Here is a 22,572-nt window from a genome sequence, read left to right as displayed (position 1 = left end):
TTACAGGATGCTTTAGACTGCCATTTATCAACATCCTAGTAAGGTATTTCGTAAAAATTGGTAGTTTTATTTTTCGATGTTTGCAAATGTTGTATATTCCCTTTAAAGGGAATATACATCATTTGCTTTTGCTGTCATTTTCAGAAATGGATGGAATTGGGGGGTTGGAAATAAAAAGCAAATATAGTTACACTGACTTTTTTGAGGTTTTGGGTTCGAAAATGTTATAAAAACCAAGAAAAACGATCATTTTCCTGTAGTCTGGTTCCCTGACTCCATATAAGAAGAAACAGAGCAGTTTACATACATTGGGGAATTGTAAGGTCAGGGAACCAGTCTAGCTGGCTCGTACCCGTTCATAGGTTTGTAATCGACTGCAAACAAGTGCGATGGTCAATTGGGGCCAGTATTTGAAAAAAAGCCAGTTGTTTCCAACGCTGATCGGCCGATCAGCGTTGGAAATTGATACAAAAATACCACTTTTCTTGAAAATGACAGTATACCAGGTGCCATAATTTTACAGGATGCTTTAGACTGTCATTTACCAACATCCTATTAAGGAATTTCGCAAAAACTTTGTAGTTTTGTTTTTCGATGTTTGCAAATGTTGTATATTCCCTTTAAGGATTAGGGCTAGCTCATATATAAGAGGAAAAATGCACATACCAGGTATGGGGGGGGGGGGGCCCACAAAAATGTACGCACTCATAACCAACCAGATGCTGCTTCATTATGATTATTATCATACAGTTCAGACGCATCAGGATATTGGCCACACAATACGTAGCTCAGTGTGAAATTCATTTCATCGGCTCTTTAATTCTCGGCAATTTCTATTTGGAGGAATATTTCATGAAGTGTTGGGGGTGGAGGAGGGAAGGGGGTGTGGGGCTCAATGCCAGCTGTCACCTGTGCACCTGTTTTGTCAGAAACAGACGTCTCATTTGCATATTCAGCAAACCTGTCTGACACATGATGGGAGAAATTAATGCATATTCGGAAAAACCAAATACCAAGTTGCTTTCTGTACTGTAACAAGCATTGATTTCTGTAATGTCATTAAATATTGTAGTTATTGTATTGTACTGTTTAGTTTATTAAAGGTAGAGTAGATCATTTGCAGCTATCCAAAAAGTAACCGACAAAATTATTTTTGAAAAGCTTACTTGGTTTAAAGATAGTAATGGCACTAATCTCCCTGTGAAACTATTCTTTCTGGCATGCTGTCATTTTGAAGAAAACAATAAAAGAAGGCCATTCCCAAAGATGCATCAAGTGACGCATTTTTGGAAATTTCCGTTAGTAGTTGGTTTGTAATTCTCCGAATCCGTGAAAGGTGCGCGCAAGCATTGACACGACACACACGCACGTGGTTGCTATTAGTTGTCGCTTCAGTGCGTGACATCGCATAGCTGCAGTTGGCTGAATGAGAACGTGATCCGGACGCTGATTTCGGGCACAATTCAAAATGTGATTCAGCAACTTTTGAATTGAAATCGAGATCCTAGAATATTATTTTCTCGGAATACACAGCATTCACTGAAGCTAAAATTTCACCAGGTTAGCTGTTAAGCACCCATCTTTAGATTTTGAGCACTTTTGTTGCTTCAAACAAACAAAATTGCACAAATGACAAATGATCTACCCTTCCTTTAAACTTATTTTATTAGTTTATTATTGCACCCTTTGGTCTGCCTATATCCAATCTGATGTCTGCTGTAGTGTCAGCCTAGTCATGATGTCTTGTTAATGTTTGTCTAATGACCTTTCTTGCGTTGCTCTTGCACACACTGTGAATTCATGTAAAAACTTCCAGTATATTCATCAGGTATCTTTGCACTGAAGTCAATGATATCATCAATTACACTCCATGATATCTGCCCCTATCAAAAAAACCTGAGACAGTTTATCTATTCCTATTGGTCGAGAGCCCATCGCGTGGGTGGTTTTAAACCATCGGTAAAACACCACTGTGTTCTGCATCACATCGCGCAGTACGCGTACGTTAATTTCCATATAAGGATATTTTATAAGGCACATACATCATGGCCAGAGGTGTGTTTCACAAAACAAAAAGTAAAATTGTTGAACAAAATCATTGGAAATTTGTGAATTTTTGACTTGTTTTGACTTTTGACCGAAAGGTAACCCTTTCATGCCCACATTGTTTATTGACTTGGCTCTCCCCAGGACCAAATTGTTTGCTCAGTCATGCGGAAATCACTAGAGCGTGAAAAAATGAGTACGAGTCGAAAACTCACTTTTTTCAACCCAGATTTTCACTGCCAAGGAGTGATTAAAATCATAGGTGTTGTGTGTAAAGTTTGTTCCTTAAACCTTCCTCTTTTATGTGATGTAAAAATGAAGTCCATACGTGTAAATATAAGAAAGTTATGCCTTTTTGTTCATCTGGTCCCAATTATCAAACTGCAAGCCATTTCACCACATGACCCAATGGCACTCCATACCTCAAATTGTGCATGGATACTTCTGAAGCACTTTTCTCATTTTTTTTGTAATGGTAACACTATGAATAAACCACACCATTAGAAAGATCCGAAAACACTCTTTCAGCTGGTATATAGTTGATGTATGGGCGGCCAAACATATCAACATGCTGCCTTTCTGAAAGGTAGTGAATATATCTGTGCTAATGGTGTTTTGTGTGTGGTTTCCTGGTCGACTAAAGTCGCCCATGGGAACCAGCAGGGGGGTACTTCTTGTCGACAAAAGTCGCCCATGAGAAGGAAAGGGTTAATCCGCATCCAGGCCCCTAGCCGGTTTAAAACGTACTTGTTTAACACCGGCCAAGCAAATCTCTTTTGTGAGTATGTGTGGTTCTGTAAAGAGTACCCTCCGGTTCTTTTCAGAACCACACATATACTCACACCAGATATTTTGCCACATGGTGCTACCGCAACAACTTAGGCCGTGTCCGAATTGTCCGAGCTACGGCTACGTCAATTGTCAGCGCGTCCCCGTGTATTTTCAATGGGCACAGACCTAGACCTAGCTCTAGACAGTTGATTCGGATGCAGCCTTACCTTATTATTACCCTTCACCATGCAAACTTTCAAATCTCACCGGCCTAGCACATATTTATTCCCTTATTGAAAACTATAGAACGGAGACAAATTCACGAGATACATGTATCTGTGCACTAGTGTAATCTTACTTGATATGTGTGCATTGAAAAGTATGGTAATTAATATTCTCACCAGATATCTGAGCATTGAAGGCTACCCCCACGGCGCACTTGTCGTTGGCCACGGCGGCGATTTCCCCGGCGCAGCGGGTCCCGTGGCGATTCAGTGACTTCCCGTCGTCTTTGTGAACCTCGGGCATCGGGTCCGGATCATTGTTGTTCAGGTCCCAGCTGCCTTTTGCATTCTGGATAAGAACAAAGACAATCGAATCTCAGTACAAACTCTGTTCTTACAAAATTCTGGTTATAACAAACATAAAGCCTTAGTCCCGACTGTGCATCTATGTGCACAATGAATGGGACTGATGTTCCTCTTAATACAAAATTCTGATATAACAAACAATTTGGCTAGGTCCGAACGAGTTTGTATATTCAGTGTTCTTTCAGCAAGAAGAAAACAAATCACATAGGGATGTGTGCAAATTGTTTTTGATTTGCTGAAAGAACGCACACCTTTTTTGTGATCTGTGGACGGAACTGTAAAACGGGGGTTGTGTTTAAAATTCCGTAACTTGAAAAGTACATGAGTAATTTGAATGATTCTTGTACTAGAATTGAGCTTTCATATCCTTGAAATGGCTACACAGAGCCGGAGAACTTCAACAAAACAATGGTCCCGACATTTGGATTTCGGTTTTTTTTACTCACCCTGAAGTATATATGTAATCATTTATTAACCCTAACCCCCTAGGCCCTTTTGGCTAGGATTCATCCTCAATCCTGCAAAATCCTCCAACTGCCACCATGTTCAAATTGGATTCTGCCTCAATCCTCCAAACTCATCTGTTATTTCGTTAATTTGTTCAGTGGAGGGGTGGCCGCTGCCTCAATCCTTCAAAATCTCCAACAATCACTGTCAATATGTTGAGGCATTGCCAATGATATCCAAAAGCATTGTGGATGGTATCCAGTATAATGCCCCAAATATGCAGGGCAGAACATGTACAATGCAGGGTACATGTAGAGCTTAAAGCCGGCCTCAGGTCGACCCACGATTTGCTCGCGCCACGACGGAACCGTCAGCATCAAGCAGAAAAATAATGCTCAGGTCACAAAACTGAGAAATTGTGTGATGGTCGCGGAACACGTTGCAGAAGTTGACATTTTTTCTACTCTTGCGACTGTTGATTTTTTTTAGTGCCAACTGATGCCGATCGTTTTAATATCGTCGCAGTTACACTCAGGTCGCACAAAATCGGCGACTGAGTTGTTCCCCACGGTCGTAGCTCAGATGCAGCTTGATCCTGAAAAGTCAGTGGCCGACTGATCTGTGTCGTTGCAAGGTCGACCTGAGGCCGGCTAAAGACCTTGAAACAATGCATCCTCCAATACCAACTGCCATTCAGCCTAAATCCCCCAAAAATCCTCCAAAACTGCCTGGTCGATTTTTGGAGGATTGAGGAGGGTTAGGTTCAATTTTCTTTTGTCGTACTGGAGTACACACTGTAAGATAGAAAGAAGGGACTTACGTAGTTGGCTAAGATGTCTTCGTTTCTCCACTCCAGACCTGCACGGAGAGTGTCCAAACATATCAATTAAGTTGTTTGGAAGTATAGGTAAACGTAAAAGAATGGGTTTGGGTCCCAGCAACAAGCATCCACTGGTCATTGTCTGGGGGTCCACCCGATGTTCCCCAGTCCCTATGTTCCCCAGTCCCTATGTTCCCAGTCCATATGTTCCCCAGTTCATATGTTCCCCAGTTCATATGTTCCCCAGTTCATATGTTCCCCAGTCCCTTTGTTCCCCAGTCCATAATGTTCTCCAGTCCCTTTGTTCCTCAGTCCCTATGTTCACCAGTCCCTTTGTTCCTCAGTCCCTATGTTCCCCAGCCCCTATGTTCCCCAGTCCCTTTGTTCCCCAGTCCATATTTTCCCCAGTCCCTTTGTTCCCCAGTCCCTACATGTACATGTATGTTCCCCAGTCCATATGTTCCTCAGTCCCCATGTTGCCCAGTCCCTTTGTTCCCATGTCCCTATGTTTACCAGTCCTATATACATGTATGTTCCCCAGTCCCTATGTTCCACAGTCCCTTTGTTTCCCAGTCCCTATGCTTACCAGTCCTACCGTATATATATGTTCCCAAATCCACAATGTTCTCAAGTCCCTATGTTCCCCGGTCCCTATGTTCCTCAGTCCCTATGTTCCCCAGCCCCTATATATGTTCCCCAGTCCCTTTGTTCCCATGTCCCTATGTTTACCAGTCCTATATACATGTATGTTCCCCAGTCCCTATGTTCCCCAGTCCCTTTGTTTCCCAGTCCCTATGCTTACCAGTCCTATACATGTATATGTTCCCCAGTCCCTATATTCCCCAGTCCCTTTGTTCCCCAGTCCCTATGCTTACCAGTCCTATATATGTTCCCAAATCCACAATGTTCTCAAGTCCCTATGTTCCCCAGTGTTCTTCTAGGGTTAGGGCTACTGGATATATGAATGGGGTCACTCTGTGGGGAACATAGGGACTGGGGAATATAGGGACTGTGAAACTATAGGGACAGGGGAACATACATTACGGTAGGTACAATGTATACACACCCATGGTCTCAAGCCAATAAATTGGTTGCAAGTGCGACATAATTTTAAACAGTTGCCTCTGCAGAAGTCTCTGCTTAAGACGAAATATATCAAGCCTCTCTAAGTTTTTGATTAAGAATTTTAAGCAAATTAAAATTGACCAAGAGGCTAGTGTCCCAGACAGTGTGAACTTGTGAAGTACATGTACGTGTACATGTATGTTTCGGTAATATCTCAGCAGCCTGGGCCAAGCTCGGGCAAGGACCATTAGTCGACTAGTGGTTGATTTGTGACGTACCGGTACATGTACCTTACGCCTGCGCACTAATAGCAACGTGCGAACGTCTCTAGTCAAACACTGGTCAAAATGCCATCGCAAAACTTCTGGGTCCTGGCTCTCTGTTGTACGTTATGAATGCGCTGGGCTATTGGTTACCAGTGATGCAACCAGCCCCAGTAGGTTGGTATCAAATAGTGGACTAGCGTAGTCGACTATCATCGACTAGACAGAGTTCGGGCAAGCGTTAGTCTAACTATGGTTAACAACTGGTCAACTACAGTCCTTGCGCGAACTTGCCCCCGGCTGTTCTTGGACTAGCTGTATCAAGGAAACATGGTCTTAAATTCAGTCTAGAACCAAGAGTTTCCCCCACTTAAATGCTGGTGTGACGGGCTTCGATAAAACAAAAGTCATGTGTTCTTCAAAACGCATGGGCTTACCATCATCAATAACAGCAACCACCACTCCTGTGCCGGTGATGTTATGATTCCAGACTTCAGTCACATTGATGTCCATACCTGGAGATGCATGGTTGTGCTGCAAATAGATATAAAGACAACAAAAAAATCATTCACTTAATAATATTATGGGGAAAAAAGACATGTTCCTTGTCAATTTCAAACCCATTTAAAAAAAAGTTTCCATTTGTGGTTTGCCCCCCCCCCCCCACCACTTGCCCCCTCCTCCAAAAAAGGAGGGGACAAGTTGAACATTTGTAATGAAAGGTGTACATACTCCCTGAGCGATCACCATTTCCATGGTACAATGTACAGTCGAGTCTCGTTAGTACAAACTCTGTTAATACAAAATTCTGGTTATAACAAACATAAAGCCTTAGTCCTGACTGTGCATTTATGTGCACAATGAATGGGACTGATGTTCCTCTTAATACAAAATTCTGATATAACAAACAATTCGGCTAGGTCCGAACGAGTTTGTTATAACGAGACTCGACTGTACATGTTATTGTGGGGTGCTGTGGTCCAATGGTTATGGTGTTCGACTCGTGTGCCGTGGTGCATGGGTTCGAATCCTGACCGTGGGAACATGGTGCTTGCGCTTCTGAGCAAGGCGCTTTACCATTATTGCTTCGTCCTTCGGATGGGAAAAGCCGTAGGTCCCGTGTGTTGTGTAATGCACGTTAAAGAACCCTGTGACACTTATCGCTAAGAGAAGGGGTTTGCCCCGGTGTTTCTGGCAGTGGCTGCTTAATGCGCCGCAGCACCAAACCATTATAAAGGTGCTACATAATGGTTCTCATATTTCCCATGTATTTCATCTACCTGTCTCTAGTAATAGACATAATTTCCAGCGCCTTGAGTACCTAATTGTTGGTAGATACGTGCGCTACATGTATATAAGACTTCGGTATTATTATTATTACATGTACAGTGTATGTCAATGTAGATTGCATACTGTACAGCATTGCTTATTATCAGTACAATTTGGGGGGGGGGGGGGCAAGCGAGGGGGCAAAGAAATAGGGTGGGGGGGGGCAGTGGCAATAACATAAATCTGATTTCCAAAATTTCACTCGCTACTTTCACAGTCCTTCTGATTTGAGGCGTGCGATCGCACCCCCACACCATCACAGGCCTAAAAGCTTCCCAAGAAGTGTGAATTAATAAAGTGACACACCTGAATCCCTCTGCACCGCACACCTTGGCATACATTTACGGCATAATTATACTTCTGTGAGCTCTTGAAACGGCTTTACTGTAAACCAAGATGAATATTATAAATAAACAAATACCAGATTGTTCAGTCCCAGTTTGGACCACAGAATCACACGCCTAGAAAAATCACACGCCTAGAAAAATCACACGCCTGGAGAAATCCAGGTGTGCCGTTTTCCACACGCCTGTGATTTTCAAATCAGTAGGACTGCTACTTTCAACTATAGTTCTGATACTAAACAGCAAAGGAAATTATAATCTTTAGACGTGGGGGGCGGGGCAAATGAGAAAAAAATGTGGGGGGAAATGCCCCCTTGTCTCCCCCTAGTACCACCACTATGACGTTGCTAGCATAACTGTGGGTGTGATTAGTTGGCTTCATGTCTTTTATGAGTTTATTGCTTCTCACATCTGTACCAGCGGCCCTTGAGCCAAGATATTGAAACAATCATTCAGTCAAGAGATCTTCACAGCGAAAAACCCTAAACATGTTGAATAATTTATTCCAAAATCTGAGAGTTTCAGCTGTGTCTAGTACAAGACCAGGAAGATACTGTTTGCGTACCGGTGCTGAAAACTGTTTGTGTCCATCCATACCGTGTGCATGTGCATCCATCAAGTGATACGGTACCGGTACATGTTGTAGCGCTAAGTAGTACGGTACATACATACTGCAGGTACACGTCATGTATTATAACACCCCACCCACAGATTCTGTGTCTTGATTGGCCGAGAGCGAGTCACATGTTACTTTCTAATTTTGCTATCTTTCTGTGCATGTTCAAAAGTACTATACCCGTAGCAACCAAAGTACTATACCATTAACAACCAAAGTACTATTTCCACGGCGCGGTATTTGTGTGCAAATGGATGCTGGTGTGCACGTTGCGCGTAGCGCCTATTGTTCCAAAGAGAGCACGCCGCAGACTTGGGTTCATACATTTCGCGAAGGGGTAGTTTGGAAGAGAGAAATACATTTTCCACCAATTTTTTTTATTGAAATTGAAGTTTATTTCAACTGTGTTCAGATTTAAATAATTTAAAATATTAAAATCAAGCAGATTATCTGTGGGTGAAGTGTTCTAAAACAAATATTGAATGCTTTATCTCGTGGTAAAGTAAAACTAGCCTCCCTCGGTGATCCATGGACCATTCTATTTTCCCGAGGTCCATGGATCACCTCAGGAGGCTAGTTTTACTACACCACTCGAAGCATTCAATATTTGTATACTGGTACATGAACTACAGTAGGCGTGTACATGTTAATGGGCAGTTCCTCAGATCCGAACTGTGAATACAGACTCGAAATTTGGAAATTTGGACTTTGTTCCCCTAAACTAATGCAGATACTCACTGGCAAGCATGGTCAAACTGCCTCAGAGGTACATAATGTAGAAGCTGCTATCATTAAAATCAATCAAATCCAATTTTGGGAACTTTTACACCTTTCCCAACAAATTCCAAGCATGGGCCTGTGAGTGTTAGGTGCAGAGTGCTCAGAATTTCTCCGGTCAGCGTGCCGAAGTTCCCAAGACCTCTTGTAAAAATTTTGGAAACTGAATTTAAAAAAATACACCTCAAAGCTGGCTGCTGAATGGAAGGGCCTATACAATGGGAAACTATTGAGAAAAATCTTACTATTGTATACTGGTACCATCTTGTGCATACATAAATGTATGGCATTTTTTTTTTTAATGGTTTTTGTTTGTTAAGTGCAACAGATGTTAACCCAGCCTGCTAGTACCAGTACGCTGATTTTCTTCAAGTTTGCATGGGTGTACAAACTACAATTTGGTGTACATGTACGCGTGTATTATCATAGTATGCACATGTACATGTATCGGTACCATTGAAATTTGTCATTGACACTGTGTGTTCATGTACCGGGTACATGTACATGGTTACAGCATGGAGCTATTAAACACATGCCTACACATAAACCTGTGTACACACACAATGTATACATGTGTATGAAGTGCTCCAATAGCCAAAGTTCAGGCATACATGTACAAGTACATTGTACTGTTTACATGATTTACATGTACATGTACAACGCACATGATCATGTACATGTATACATGTACGCTCTGAATTCGCTCTCAAACAACAATATGGTGAGCCAGGCACTGTTTATAACACCAACAGTATGACTCATCAAAACATTTTTGATTCTGCAATGTTTATCGAACGAGTATCGATTCTTGCCTTCCATAAAGGATTAGTGCCTTTAATTGCTACAGACCCGTCATTAGAAATTGCACGGTTAATTGCTCCCTCTGTTGATGGAATATTTGTCTAAGTCCGAAGGTGAACATGCAAAGCAAAGGCCACATAGAACCAAGACTACCCTTTGCTCTGTATCCTACCCCCATGTTTTTCAGTAACAGTACATGTAATTATGTATTGTGAATAGTAATTGTTTTGCTTTTTGCAATGTATTGATTTTAGTTAATGTACAAGTACACTGGGAAATCAATTTTCATGTAATTTTTAAGCACGACGACAATAAACAAATCTTCAATCTTCAATCTACATGTATGTAAATACATAGTACATGTACGGTACATGTACGTACGAATGTATGTAGTTTAACTGTCTGTTAAAACAGTTTTGTCTGTCTTTTATCAACAAGGACACCACGTCTTGTCTGCTGTCTGTTCATCTGTCCCTCTAGTGTGTGTTTCCCACTCTGTTTGTTTCTAGTCTCTTTGTTGTGGTCGTCACGCTGTTTGATGTTCTTTGTCTGTCCGTTATACATGTACCGGTACATGTATCTGCCTGTTTTAGACAATTTACTAATGTTCACCTACAAAAGTTTTTTTATATAGTTTGTAGATTGTTTTTGAATTTTAACTGGTTTATCTTTTTTTTTGTAAAGCGCTTGAGCGTCAATTTTTAACGCATTTGGCGCTTTACAAGAATTAGTTATTATTATTATTTTATTATAAATTAGTTATTATTATTATTTTATTATAAATGTACACACTTAAATTTAATCAACGCAGTGTTTGGTTTTAATGTTTCATAATGCAAAATGCATGTATACTTAAAAATGTATCAATTATAGTAGGTGTATTTATATAAAGTGTAATCATGGTAAATGTGACTGGCCCCATTAAAGGGAAAATACAACATTTGCAAACATCAAAAAATAAAACTACCAAATCATTTTGAAATACCTTGCTGGACTGCTATTGAATGACAGTGTAAAGCATCCTGTAAAATCATGGCACCTGGTATACTGTCATTTTCAAGAAAAGTGCTATTTTTGTATCAATTTCCAACGCAAATCGGCCGATCAGCGTTGGAAAAAACTGGCTTTTTTTCAAATACTGGCCCCAATTGACCATCGCACTTGTTTGCAATCGATTACACACCTATGAACGGGTACAAGCCAGCTAGACTGGTTCCCTGACCTTACAATTCCCCAAAGTATGTAAACTGCTCTGTTTCTTCTTAAATGGAGTCAGGGAACCAGACTATAGGAAAAGGATTGTTTTCTTGGTTTTTATAGCATTTTCGAACCCAAAACCTCAAAAAAGTCAGTGTAACTATATTTGCTATATATTTCCAACCCCCCAATTCCATCCATTTCTGAAAATTACAGCAAAAGCAAATGATGTATATTCCCTTTAATAGCCTATTTATTGCTGAACTGTTATGCACATGGCACATACATACATGTACCCGTTGTGCAAAGTATGGTACCTGTTGTATTATTGTAATGTATTCTTGTACACTTGTTTCTGGTCTATTTTAAGAACGTACACTACATGTATGCATCAGCACCTGTTGCTAAATGTGTGTACACATGTAATTTATTTAAAATTACGGAGCATGTGGCAAGCGAGAATATGACAAAGAAACTCCGACTGAAAAAACATAATGAAACCAGTGATCCGTGGTGGAATAATAACGACTGGCCCGACAAACAAAGCAAACTGGGCCTGCCTTGTGTTTTCTTTGCTCAAAAATGTCAGTAGCTGTGGGTCATGTACAATACAATGTGGACTCCGTGTACAGCTGGCTCAAGGGAACTCGAAGTGGTGCCAGTAGGCCTATTAAACAATTCAGTATACATTAGTGAAGCGTGTGCATACATTTAAGCATGCAAAAAATTACACGTACCGTACCGTAACAAGCAATTGACTAAAGCCGTATTCCCATTGAGGCTTTTTTTTTTAGTAATGCTCACTTCAGGAGACGATGGGTACTGAACTTGCTAAGTGCTGTGGTCACTTTTAGTGGCCAATTTTGTTTGGCCCAGGAAAAGTGACCAGGTCACTTTTCCCCAGAGATGAGAATTCCAATGCGGACGGTGCAAGTCGTTTAAAGGGAATATACATCATTTGCTTTGCTGTAATTTTCAGAAATGGATGGAATTGGGGGGTTGGAAATATATAGCAAATATAGATACACTGACTTTTTTGAGGTTTTGGGTTCGAAAATGCTATAAAAACCAAGAAAAACAATCATTTTCCCGTAGTCTGGTTCCCTGACTCCATTTAAGAAGAAACAGAGCAGTTTACATATATTGGGGAATTGTAAGGTCAGGGAACCAGTCTAGCTGGCTTGTACCCGTTCATAGGTGTGTAATCGATTGCAAACAAGTGCGATGGTCAACTGGGGCCAGTATTTGAAAAAAAAGCCAGTTTTTTCCAACGCTGATCGGCCGATCAGCGTTGGAAATTGATACAAAAATACCACTTTTCTTGAAAATGACAGTATACCAGGTGCCATGATTTTACAGGATGCTTTACGCTGTCATTCACTAACAGTCCAGCAAGGTATTTCAAAGTGATTTGGAAATTTTATTTTTTGATGTTTGCAAATGTTGTATTTTCCCTTTAAACCGCAAGGGAATGCGCGAATACATTACACGGCACTTGAATTTCTGTTCATTTTTTTTTTTTTTATATGAAAGTCATTATGTAGAAATTATGGGCACCATTACACATGTTAGACCTACATGTACCATTCGGTAATTCATGGCATCATTCAATTAGCGAACAATTTTCCACAGTGATACGTTAAGACGATCGGACGGCTGAGCAGATGCTCAGATTGCTTCCTTTAACGTGCGGTCGATCTTGGTTAAAAAAAATTCCCAAGTTCAAAGTCCAAGTGTGGAGGCCAATAAGATTTGACCCATTCACATTCAGTTGTTACCATCGTCTTGGTAAAATCTTTTAAAAAAAGGTAAAAAACATGTAAATTGTTTACATGTGTACATGTACGGATATATACTGGAGTACATGTACATATGTAAATTATACATTATAAACTACATTTCATAAAAATAGAAGAATCATGATCGCCAACACCTGTAAATGTACGCGATTATGTGTACACGATAAATGTCATGCAATAGCACCGGTTCATGTAATTGCCTGGATATTGGCAGGATCCAGTACAGGGGTGGATTGCAATAACCAGTCTTAAAGCTGTCTATGCGCATTAGACAGTCTAAAAGCTCTCGCTGTCAGTCAGTCTATAAACTTTTTGTAAGACCATTGCAATGACACGGTCTAAGTATTAAGACAGTCTTTAAATAGTTAGCCTGGGTTGGGCTGGCTTAAAACGGTCTATAGTTGGGATTTTTGGAATTCACTGGTGTGTTGAATTATTCTTTCCCAAAATATTTTTTCCCAGTTGATGAGTGTTTGATGATTAAATCTTTAAAAAGCAGAACACTGCTTGAAGGGAAATTCTCTGGGATAGAAGGGATCTTCTGGAAAAATGTAATGACACTGAGTTGTACTGCAAATACAATTTTCTCAATATAAAATTTCGGAATTGACATTTGATTTCGCATGATATGAATCACACAAACCTAAAGAAAAAAAATGTGCAGTCTCTCCAGTATTCCGGCGCCCGTAACCATGGAATGTTTGTTTGTGAATCATTACTCTAAGCGGGCTTAGTAACGACCAGCTTATTGCAATGGGCTAAGTTTGGTGTCTTAACCAAGACCGTCTAAGAACAAAAGCCGGCTAAAATTGGACTGGTTTAGCCAGCCGACTAAGACTGCGTTATTGCAATCTGCCCCTGATCTCTTTGTCCTGGCAGTTATTCCGAAGTTGCCATCATGCTAGCATCCACGTTTTGCCAGCTCCCTGGAGCTGCTTGTTAAATGAGGATAAGGATTATCTGTACATGTATCTGTTGGCTTAATACAAGGTAAGTGCAAACTCCATGGATATCCAGCACAGATGAAACCTCCTCCACAGCATGCCCCAATGCTCACATAAACATCTGGTGTTTGCATAGATCTGCACCATGTCTGAAGTGAATGGTTTTTCCTGCCAACCTGTTTGATGAGGCATGGCTAAATCCCTAGAACTTGGCTACAGGTGTTGTTTGGCTGGGGGATTTTCTCTTAATTGCAAATGCAGCATTTGCAGGGATTGTCCTTAATTAACCCTAACTCCCTAGGCCTTTATGCCAGGATGTAGCCTCAATCCTGGAAAATCCTCCAATTGGCCTCATGGAAAAATAGCAATATAGCCTCAATCCTGCAACTTCCTCCATTATTTCTTGAACATGTTGAATATGGTCCGTGGAGAGGTGACCACTGCCTGAATCCTGCAAAATCCTCCGGCTATGACTGCCAATAGGCCGAGGCAGAGGCAGTGACATCCTGGAGCAGTGCGGAGGATTTCAAGTACAATCAAGGACTAAATTTATGCTAGGCTGAGCATAAACAACACAAGGTCCGGCCCAAGACCTTGACACAGTGCATCCTCCAAAATCAGCACCGCACTTTTGCCGTACATGTACGTAACCTCAATCCTGCAAATTCCTCCAATTTGCAAAAAGGATTTTGGAGGATTTGGGATGGTTAGGGTTAACCTTAAAGGGTCCATGAAACGATATCAAACTGGAGCATCTTTGTTTCAAATATCAATTCCTCTGAAATGTATGGAAACTGCTAGATGTATCCTGAATTTTCAGTTAAATGTTTTGCAAAGCGCACTTTTTTTAAACATTTAAATTTGTAAACATGCTTTTCCTGACAACTGAGGACGCTGTTGCTTGTGATGTCACTTTGGGCACACAGTCTTCGGGTAAGCATTTTTCTCTTCAAATTATAAATACAACTTTACTCATTGAAATCATTGGTAGAGCTATACATTTTTACTCATTGTCTCATACTGTCATGTACGGAAACAACAGATGAATCACCTAACGCAAAATGAAATAACCACAGTAAAAACCAACACATTCTGGTAACTTTTTTATGCTGAAGCAGATGTAAAAACACTGAAGTTTCTGCCTTGAATGATATCACAGTTTTGACACTATTTGACACCCCCCCCCCAAAAAAAAAAAAAAACAACTACTGTTGAAGTGTGTCAATATCCCTGATCTATAGGCCTAAGGCCCCCTTTACACAGGGTTGCGACCTGTGTAAAAAACTACAATTTTCTGGCATTTTCATGTCGAGCTACCGGCCGGTACGATAGCTCAACATGACCTACATGTACATGTATGTGTACTTTTGGTGTACTATCAACAAAATCTGTTTCCCTGCATAAAAATTGTTCGTCTGAATTGATTTTAGAAGCCTGCATGTTTGTACACAAATCAATATAAAAAATAACCAACCGCCTCGAAAAAAGTAATCAATGGGTGTCATTTGCATTTTTTGTTCGTTTCCAATAATAACACGAGTTACTCAAAATCCGAAGAAGAATGTTCAAAACCTAACCTGTTGAGGTTTAAGTTCGGTGGATAATACACCTTTCAAGAAAACAGTGAAAAACCATGCCCAACCTTTTGATAATGACGAAACACGATTTTGTTTTAGAACTTTTTATTTTCAACGATCAGTCAAAAAAGACTGATGTTTAGAAATCACCTACTTTTCTTGATTTCTTCTAAATGAAACCACGCCAGATGGAATAATGTCACAGGGTGTTTAATACTAGAATGATCTTCAATCAAGTAAGCTTTTGATGATAATTTGTTCATTTATGTACCTTTGGGATAAATACAAATGATCCTATACCCTTACAAGGGCAATGCTGTACCTCGATCAGCATCCCCCACCCCCCTTCTCCTGCAACCACACACTCCTTACCAAATGCCACTGCGTGGAATAGGAAGGATCTTGGAACTGCAAGCTCCGTTTTGTCCGTCGCCGGATCCGCTGCTGGTGAAACCACTGCACATCGGGGTGTTCCCTCAGTTTCGTCTCAGTCTCCCCCTGAATCCGCCTCAGTTCGGTCTGGTCATCGGTCCCGTTCAGCGTCGCGTTGTAGCTGGCGTGCACAAACAGGTAGTGGTTGAGTAGCTCGCCGACTTGGCCGTGATTAAGTAAATCCACCTCTTTGGCGATGCGGTTGGCGATTTCGTCGTAGTCAGTCCGTTGGACGGTCTTGCGGTGGGATGCGGTCCGGAACTTGACCGCCCAGGACAGCGTGGATCGCATGTCTGCGGCCGCGGGGCTGGACTGCGCCTCGTCGTCCGCGTTCGTGGCGTACTCCTGCCGGTGGATGTACATGGCGCGCAGCGGCCGCGGGTACATGACCCAGAAGGCGATGAGAACGGGCAAGTGGAAGTGGCGTGGCATGACCTCCTGACCTCCAGAGGTCAGGGGGCACCGGTCCATCAACATGATTCCGGGGGTGAGTCCGTCCCGGCAGGCAGCGGGTGCATCACCGTGGAGAAGACAAGCGTACCCACAACGCCTTGGGAAACTTCAGCTCGTGACGTACAGTCGGGATAGCGCCGTACTGTCCTTGCTATAGTGATAATGCGTCCTTGGCACATGTGTCTGTTCTCCTGAAGATTAGGTAGATAAAAACAAATTCAGATAATCAGTACAGTTGGTAGCCCATGCCTTAACAGTCCAGAATCCTCAAATTTTAATACATAAATTATCTTGCACACCCCCTAGGGAGTTAGGGGTTTACCCTAACTCCCTAGGGTGTGTACAAAAATCATATTAAAATTATTAATACAAAAATTATACACACACATACCGGTACATGTACGGTAGGAATCCTGCATGAACATTCATGTACATGTAGGCCTACATTTGTATGTATGTACATGTTTACATGTGAACAGAATCCAAAGAATTTACAAATGTCCAGAGCATGTCTAGACAGTGAAAAGTAGGGAAACACACAAGTAGCAAACTTCCCTGTTTTATTTACACTGTAAAAGGTGTACCGGAACATAGCACAACCTTCACTTACAATGTACACACATGTACATGTACATAGGTACCATTGATATTGGCCCATGAAATTGAGCCCAAAGTCTTTGTACATTGGTCCACAACACATGTACTCACCACTCCATGCAATTTGTAATTTACTGTTGACCTTGATAAGACTTTCTGTATGGCACTTGACAGGACAAGGTCACGGTTAACAACAAACAGATGTACATAGTGTGTACTGTACAAATGTATGAATGCAACATGTGTAAATGAAGCTGAACCATAGATATTAATATTACTAGTACAGTGCTATACAAAAATGATGCCTGCTGAGCGCATCCATGTTTGTGCACAAACCTAAAGGACAACTCGAAATTGTGTACAGCTTCTGTACAACATGTACCGGGTACAGCTATTTGCATAGTTTGTATCGAAGGCATCCAAAGCTGACACGCATGGATAACAGTAGAAGATTCCCTAACCCTTTTTGCAAGGCCCTTTTTGCAAGGAACCATCCTCAATCCTCAAAAATTTTCGAAATTTTGCAACAGCGCCTAAATCCTTCAAAATCGTCCAACAGTCCTGCTTCTAAATTGTATGCATTCATCGTCAATCCTCCAATATCCTTCTCATCTCAAAATTTTGCACTCATGTTCAAATGAAGGATAACCAACCCCTCAATAATTCAAAATCATCAGACAGTCCTGCCTCAAAATGCATTACCCTCAATCCTCCAAAATCCTCCTCATCTTCAAACACCATTCATCCTCAATCTGGACTCCAAAATCCTCATGTGCTTAAAACACCATTCATCTTCAATCCTCAAAAATCCTCATGTGCTTAAAACACCATTCATCCTCAATCCTCAAAAATCCTCATGTGCTTAAAACACCATTCATCTTCAATCCTCAAAAATCCTCATGTGCTTAAAACACCATTCATCCTCAATCCTCAAAAATCCTCATGTGCTTAAAACACCATTCATCCTCAATCCTCAAAAATCCTCATGTGCTTAGGCCAAAAAAAAAAATAGTTCTGCTTCCGATTACATGCCTTTCAAAAATAGGGTCGGTCGGTCGGAAATTTCTTTTTTTTTGCCAATTTTTTTTATGCAGATTGAATGGGGTATTCAATTATATGCGAAGTTTTAGCCTGAACTATTTCTATTGCACTACGAAAGCTATACACGAAATGGCAACAAAAAGTGAGTAAAACCTACCTTTAATTATTGTCAATATATTTACGTTCGATAATTTCAAAAAATAATGGAAAATTCAGGCCGTTCGCACCATATGCACAACGCTAGTCAAGACGCAGGTAGTTGGCCAAAACTGCGAGGTGTGTGATGCGTGCGTGTGTGGCGAACGGGCCACCATGGGCCGACAGACCTGTTTTTAACGGTCAACAATTTCGGGAAACACGCGGCATGTATCACTCCAAATACGAGTAGTGCGATCTCAAAATGAACTCTTGAACACAGAAAATACATACACAGACAAGCTAGATCAATTCTGTAAATTAACTTGCAAAAATGTTCTCTCTCCATCGGTGTTTTCTTGGCATTTTTACGATGTCGAATCCGACCAGTTGACAGTGGCCCGCACTGTACTGAAAGCACGCTATTGGTCGCATAGCTAGCTATGGACTGGTTACCGCATTTTCATTATGTCTTCTAAATTGGCCCCTGCGTGGCGCGGCGGGAACCAGTCGTCGCCACGTGATTATTGTCACCGTGCGTGACATCGAATTGCGAAGTACATGTAGTTATATCGCGTAGCGAATTTGTAATAACGGAGGTTTCTTTTGAAAAAAGCGAATGTAAGTAAGAAAACAAATAAATACAAGCATTTTTGGATGCAAAAGGGTTGTTGAGAGGTATTTTGTGAAGACCGAAAAGACAGATTTTATTTTTATTTATTCTTTTTTTTTTTTTTGAATTGCCGATAAAATTTTTAGGGTCGCAGCCTAAAAATAGGGTCGGTCGGGTAACCGGAAGCAGAACTATTCTTTTTTTTGCCTTAAAACACCATTCATCTTCAATCCTCAAAATCAAAAATCCTCATTGTTTTTCGCAAACATTATTTATCCTCAATCAAGAGTCCTCCAAAACCGCAATGAGGATTTCGGAGGATTGAGGTGGGTTAGGGATAAATTATTTTAATTAAATTAACCCTTACCCTACTAGACCCTCCAACGCATCCCAATATGTGCCTCAAGAAAATCTCCTATGTTTTTTGCATGGCCCTCCAATATCTGCCATGTCATTTCAAGGGTAACTGGACAGGCACTCCAATACATGCCACAGAGAACAATGAGAGTCCTCTGATAACAAAGTGAGTGCCCCCAGCTGGTCAGTATCAGGCACCCTCCAGGGCCTCCAACTCCTGCCAATTGGAGCCTTCACTGTTAAATAAAACTATCTGCCAATAAACTGCAGCTGGAGGGCATTGGCATAACCAACTGACATGCAGTAAACTACCCTCAGAGAGTAAGGGTTAATATTGTGAACTTGGCCACTGTCATGGTTGCGCCTGATGCCACATGTAGGGTGGATTATCAGCTGACCACTGCAGTCATCATGTACATGACTGAGCACTCTTGATTTCAAAACACAAGCTGAAAACCTTCCTGTGCAAAGTTCAGTGGCGGCATGACGTGACCCAACAATGGGTGACCCAGTAGACTGTCTCCTCAGTGACCCTGTACTGATGGGATAGCTCATCTCACTGCTCAGCATCGGTCCAACTTGGCAATAAACAATTTTGACCTTTTCACTTGTATATTTTGGAATCAATTGTGCTCAATCATCCATTCATCCTAAGCACACGATTTTCTGCAACAGAGAGCTACCATTGTTCGATCATTTCCATGTAGACCGGGCAATATAAATTTTAATTAATTTTATATTTTTTCTGTTTTAATTAATAAGAGGGGAAAAAATTGAATTTGTTTTACATGTAAGAGCATGGGGAATGCAATTTTAAGAAGCAATCACACACGTACATTGTAACACCCTGCATAACACAGGGGTGATTCTGTCAATTTTTTTTGGATGAAAGGTCTAAAAGATGCATTTCTTTCTATACTGATAAATTGTCTTTCTCTCAGATTCAAAAAGCCTGATTTCAGACAAAAGTCTGAAAAATCTCATTCCTGCTATTTATGGTGTATCAACAAAATCTGCTTCACTGAATAAAACTTGGGAAAGATTTCCATATATACGAAGTTCACACATTTTCCTCTGTATTGACTAACAGTAACAAGCCCCCAGATAGCAATTTCATGTCATCAAAGTCAATTTGAGCAGTGAGAAAATACAAGCATTTTCTTAGAAAACACTTAGAATTTTTCAGTCCAATCTCATAGGGTTTGTACACAGGGTGTTGAGTGAACTTCGTATACGGAAATCTTTCCTAAAACTTGTTCACCCAAATTGATTTGAGAAACCTGCATATTTGTACACAAATCGAAAATAACAATCGTCCTGACAAAGTAAACAATGGGAGTCAAGTTTTTCTACGGATCCAAACTCCAGAAATTGTTATCAGAACTGAAGCCAAATGATAGAAAGGTCTATTTTTGGAACATGTACACCATCATGACTAGTTTTGTTTGTTTGTTTTTGGTCTTATTATCAACGATGCATGGTTGCACGATAGTGAAAAGAGCCGCGTATCAATTGTCATCCTGGAGTTATAATAAACATTGTATCATTTATTTTTTTTTGGGGGGGGGGGGAGGGGGAGGTGGCAAAACAATTAGATTCTTTCAAGTTATTCTGTTGTTCCAGGTGCAACCTGATGTACAAATACTTAAGGCCTTTTCACACTATCTCCGTTTCGAACCGTGTTGAAACCTACCCGGATCCAACCCGGTTCAGCCCGAGTATTTTTCGACACGGATCGGAGAGACGCGACGTTCACACTGTCCTTTACGGGAACGGCCGCTACGTGAACCGTGTAACGTTCAATCCGGCTACGGCCCCTGTGAATTCACACTACAAATTCTCGACACGGTGTCACGGTCTCACTTCTCCGGCGTGCTAGCTTCTCCGAAAGGGAAATTTCGCTTCAACACGCATGCACAAAATTGCGCAGTGGTGTACATTTTTGGTCAACTTTATTTGTGTGCTGAGTTCTTCGGGGTTGTACTGGTGCACGTAATATCATAGGATATTTGTATGCATAGTTACAAGGTACCAGTCAAATCCCAATAACCAAAAAAGACTTGAAATGCACATTTTATTTAAGCCGCATGGTTGCAAAAATAAAGACAAAATGGACCACGAACGAGCAAGGAACACGGACCAAGGAGTTCGTTCTTAATTATTCCTCCATGAACACACACACATGCATGACGTACGCTGGGAACACAAATCAGAATGCTTGCAAGACCATGGGGGAAGTGTTACATAACACATTCTTGGATGTCCCTCACTGCTTGGTAATACAGCCAGAGGAAAAGTAAGCACAGCGGACACATGAGCATGAATCGTGCTCATGTAATGTGCACTGTAATGTGCTCAACTGTCCGCCGAATCCACCTGGAGAAGCTAGCACGCCGGAGAAGTGAGACCGTGACAACGGATCGCATTCGGCACAGGGCGCTGCGATGATTTTCTCAATCCCATAATGCATTGCGACGCACGAGGCTTACGTTACGGACAGGCCGGTGTGCAGCGTGAATTTACTACTCTGTGAAATACGGACTCATTGGTAGTATTGCGCATGCCTATTGGGAGAAGGACCTGTCACGTGAGAGGGTTTGACCAATAATAAGAGAGTAAACGAATCCGATTTGGGAGTCCGATTTTTGTACGACACAAGCGCAGCTGTGTTCAATATTTCCAAAATGGCTCCGGTCATTTTGTTAGACGATTCGTTCTATTTAACATTAGAAATGTGCATTTTTGGGGTACATTTTGCGGACCTAATACAAGCCCAGACTCGGTAAAGGATGCTCCATACACCGATACATTATTGGATGATAATTAGGGAGCGATTGTTTCGGGATCGGTGTTTGTGACGGCGATAGTGGTGGAGGGAAATATTATGCTCGGCGTGTCAGATTTTCGGTAAAATGTCGGCCTCAACTCAACACGGATCGGCCGTGAGTGACTCAACCCGGGGCGGTTCACACTATCATTTTCGACACGGTTCACGCCGAAAAATGCAATTTCGATCCGGGTTGAGATTTTCAACCCTGGTCCCTCCCAGGGTTGATTTCGATCCGGCTAGAGCACTCTACCCGGGTCGGAACCGGGTTGAAACTTTAGAAGTGGGAAAAGGGTTGAAAAAAATCTCGGGGTTGGAACCGGTTCCAACCCGGAGATTTTGGACAGTGTGAAAAGGCCTTAAAGGGTCTGGCACTCTACAAGGTACAATCTGGTCCTGGGTTGAGAGGCTCTACCGAGCAGAAAATCCAAAATCTACACATGACCCATACACATCGCACCAGTCAATATAATAATAATAATAATTATTGCACGACCATAATAATAATAATTATTGCCTGACCATGTTCTAAAAGATCCAGTTTCACTCAGAAATGGTGGACCCGTGTAGCCTTGTCCAAGGCGGTGGGCTTATCGATTCGCCGATAAAAAAAAATCTCCGATAAGAAAATCCCTAATCAACTTCTGATAAATAGAGTGAAAAGGTCTAAGTATGTGTGACATCTGCGTCAGTTAAATGTATGTGAATATCTGTGAAATGAGCAGTGAACT

The 22,572-nt window shown here is 41.4% G+C and overlaps 1 protein-coding gene across 1 annotated transcript in view; it reads right to left on the bottom strand.

The window, feature by feature from the left end:
* Nucleotides 1–22,572, bottom strand: part of LOC119735674 (proprotein convertase subtilisin/kexin type 7-like) — a 45,819-nt gene that overhangs the window by 16,731 nt on the left and 6,516 nt on the right. The window contains exons 2-5 of the mRNA XM_038209481.1: nt 15,759–16,462; nt 6,440–6,536; nt 4,675–4,712; nt 3,219–3,390 (exon numbers count right to left, since the gene is read on the bottom strand). Coding sequence (XP_038065409.1) covers nt 3,219–3,390; nt 4,675–4,712; nt 6,440–6,536; nt 15,759–16,295 — 844 coding nt within the window. The 5' untranslated portion in view covers nt 16,296–16,462. The remainder of the gene's footprint in view (nt 1–3,218; nt 3,391–4,674; nt 4,713–6,439; nt 6,537–15,758; nt 16,463–22,572) is intronic.

This window comes from Patiria miniata, unplaced genomic scaffold (genome assembly GCF_015706575.1).
Source record: "Patiria miniata isolate m_02_andy unplaced genomic scaffold, ASM1570657v1 HiC_scaffold_29, whole genome shotgun sequence".
NCBI classification, from domain to species: domain Eukaryota; kingdom Metazoa; phylum Echinodermata; class Asteroidea; order Valvatida; family Asterinidae; genus Patiria; species Patiria miniata.
This window is presented reverse-complemented; position numbering and strand designations above follow the sequence as displayed.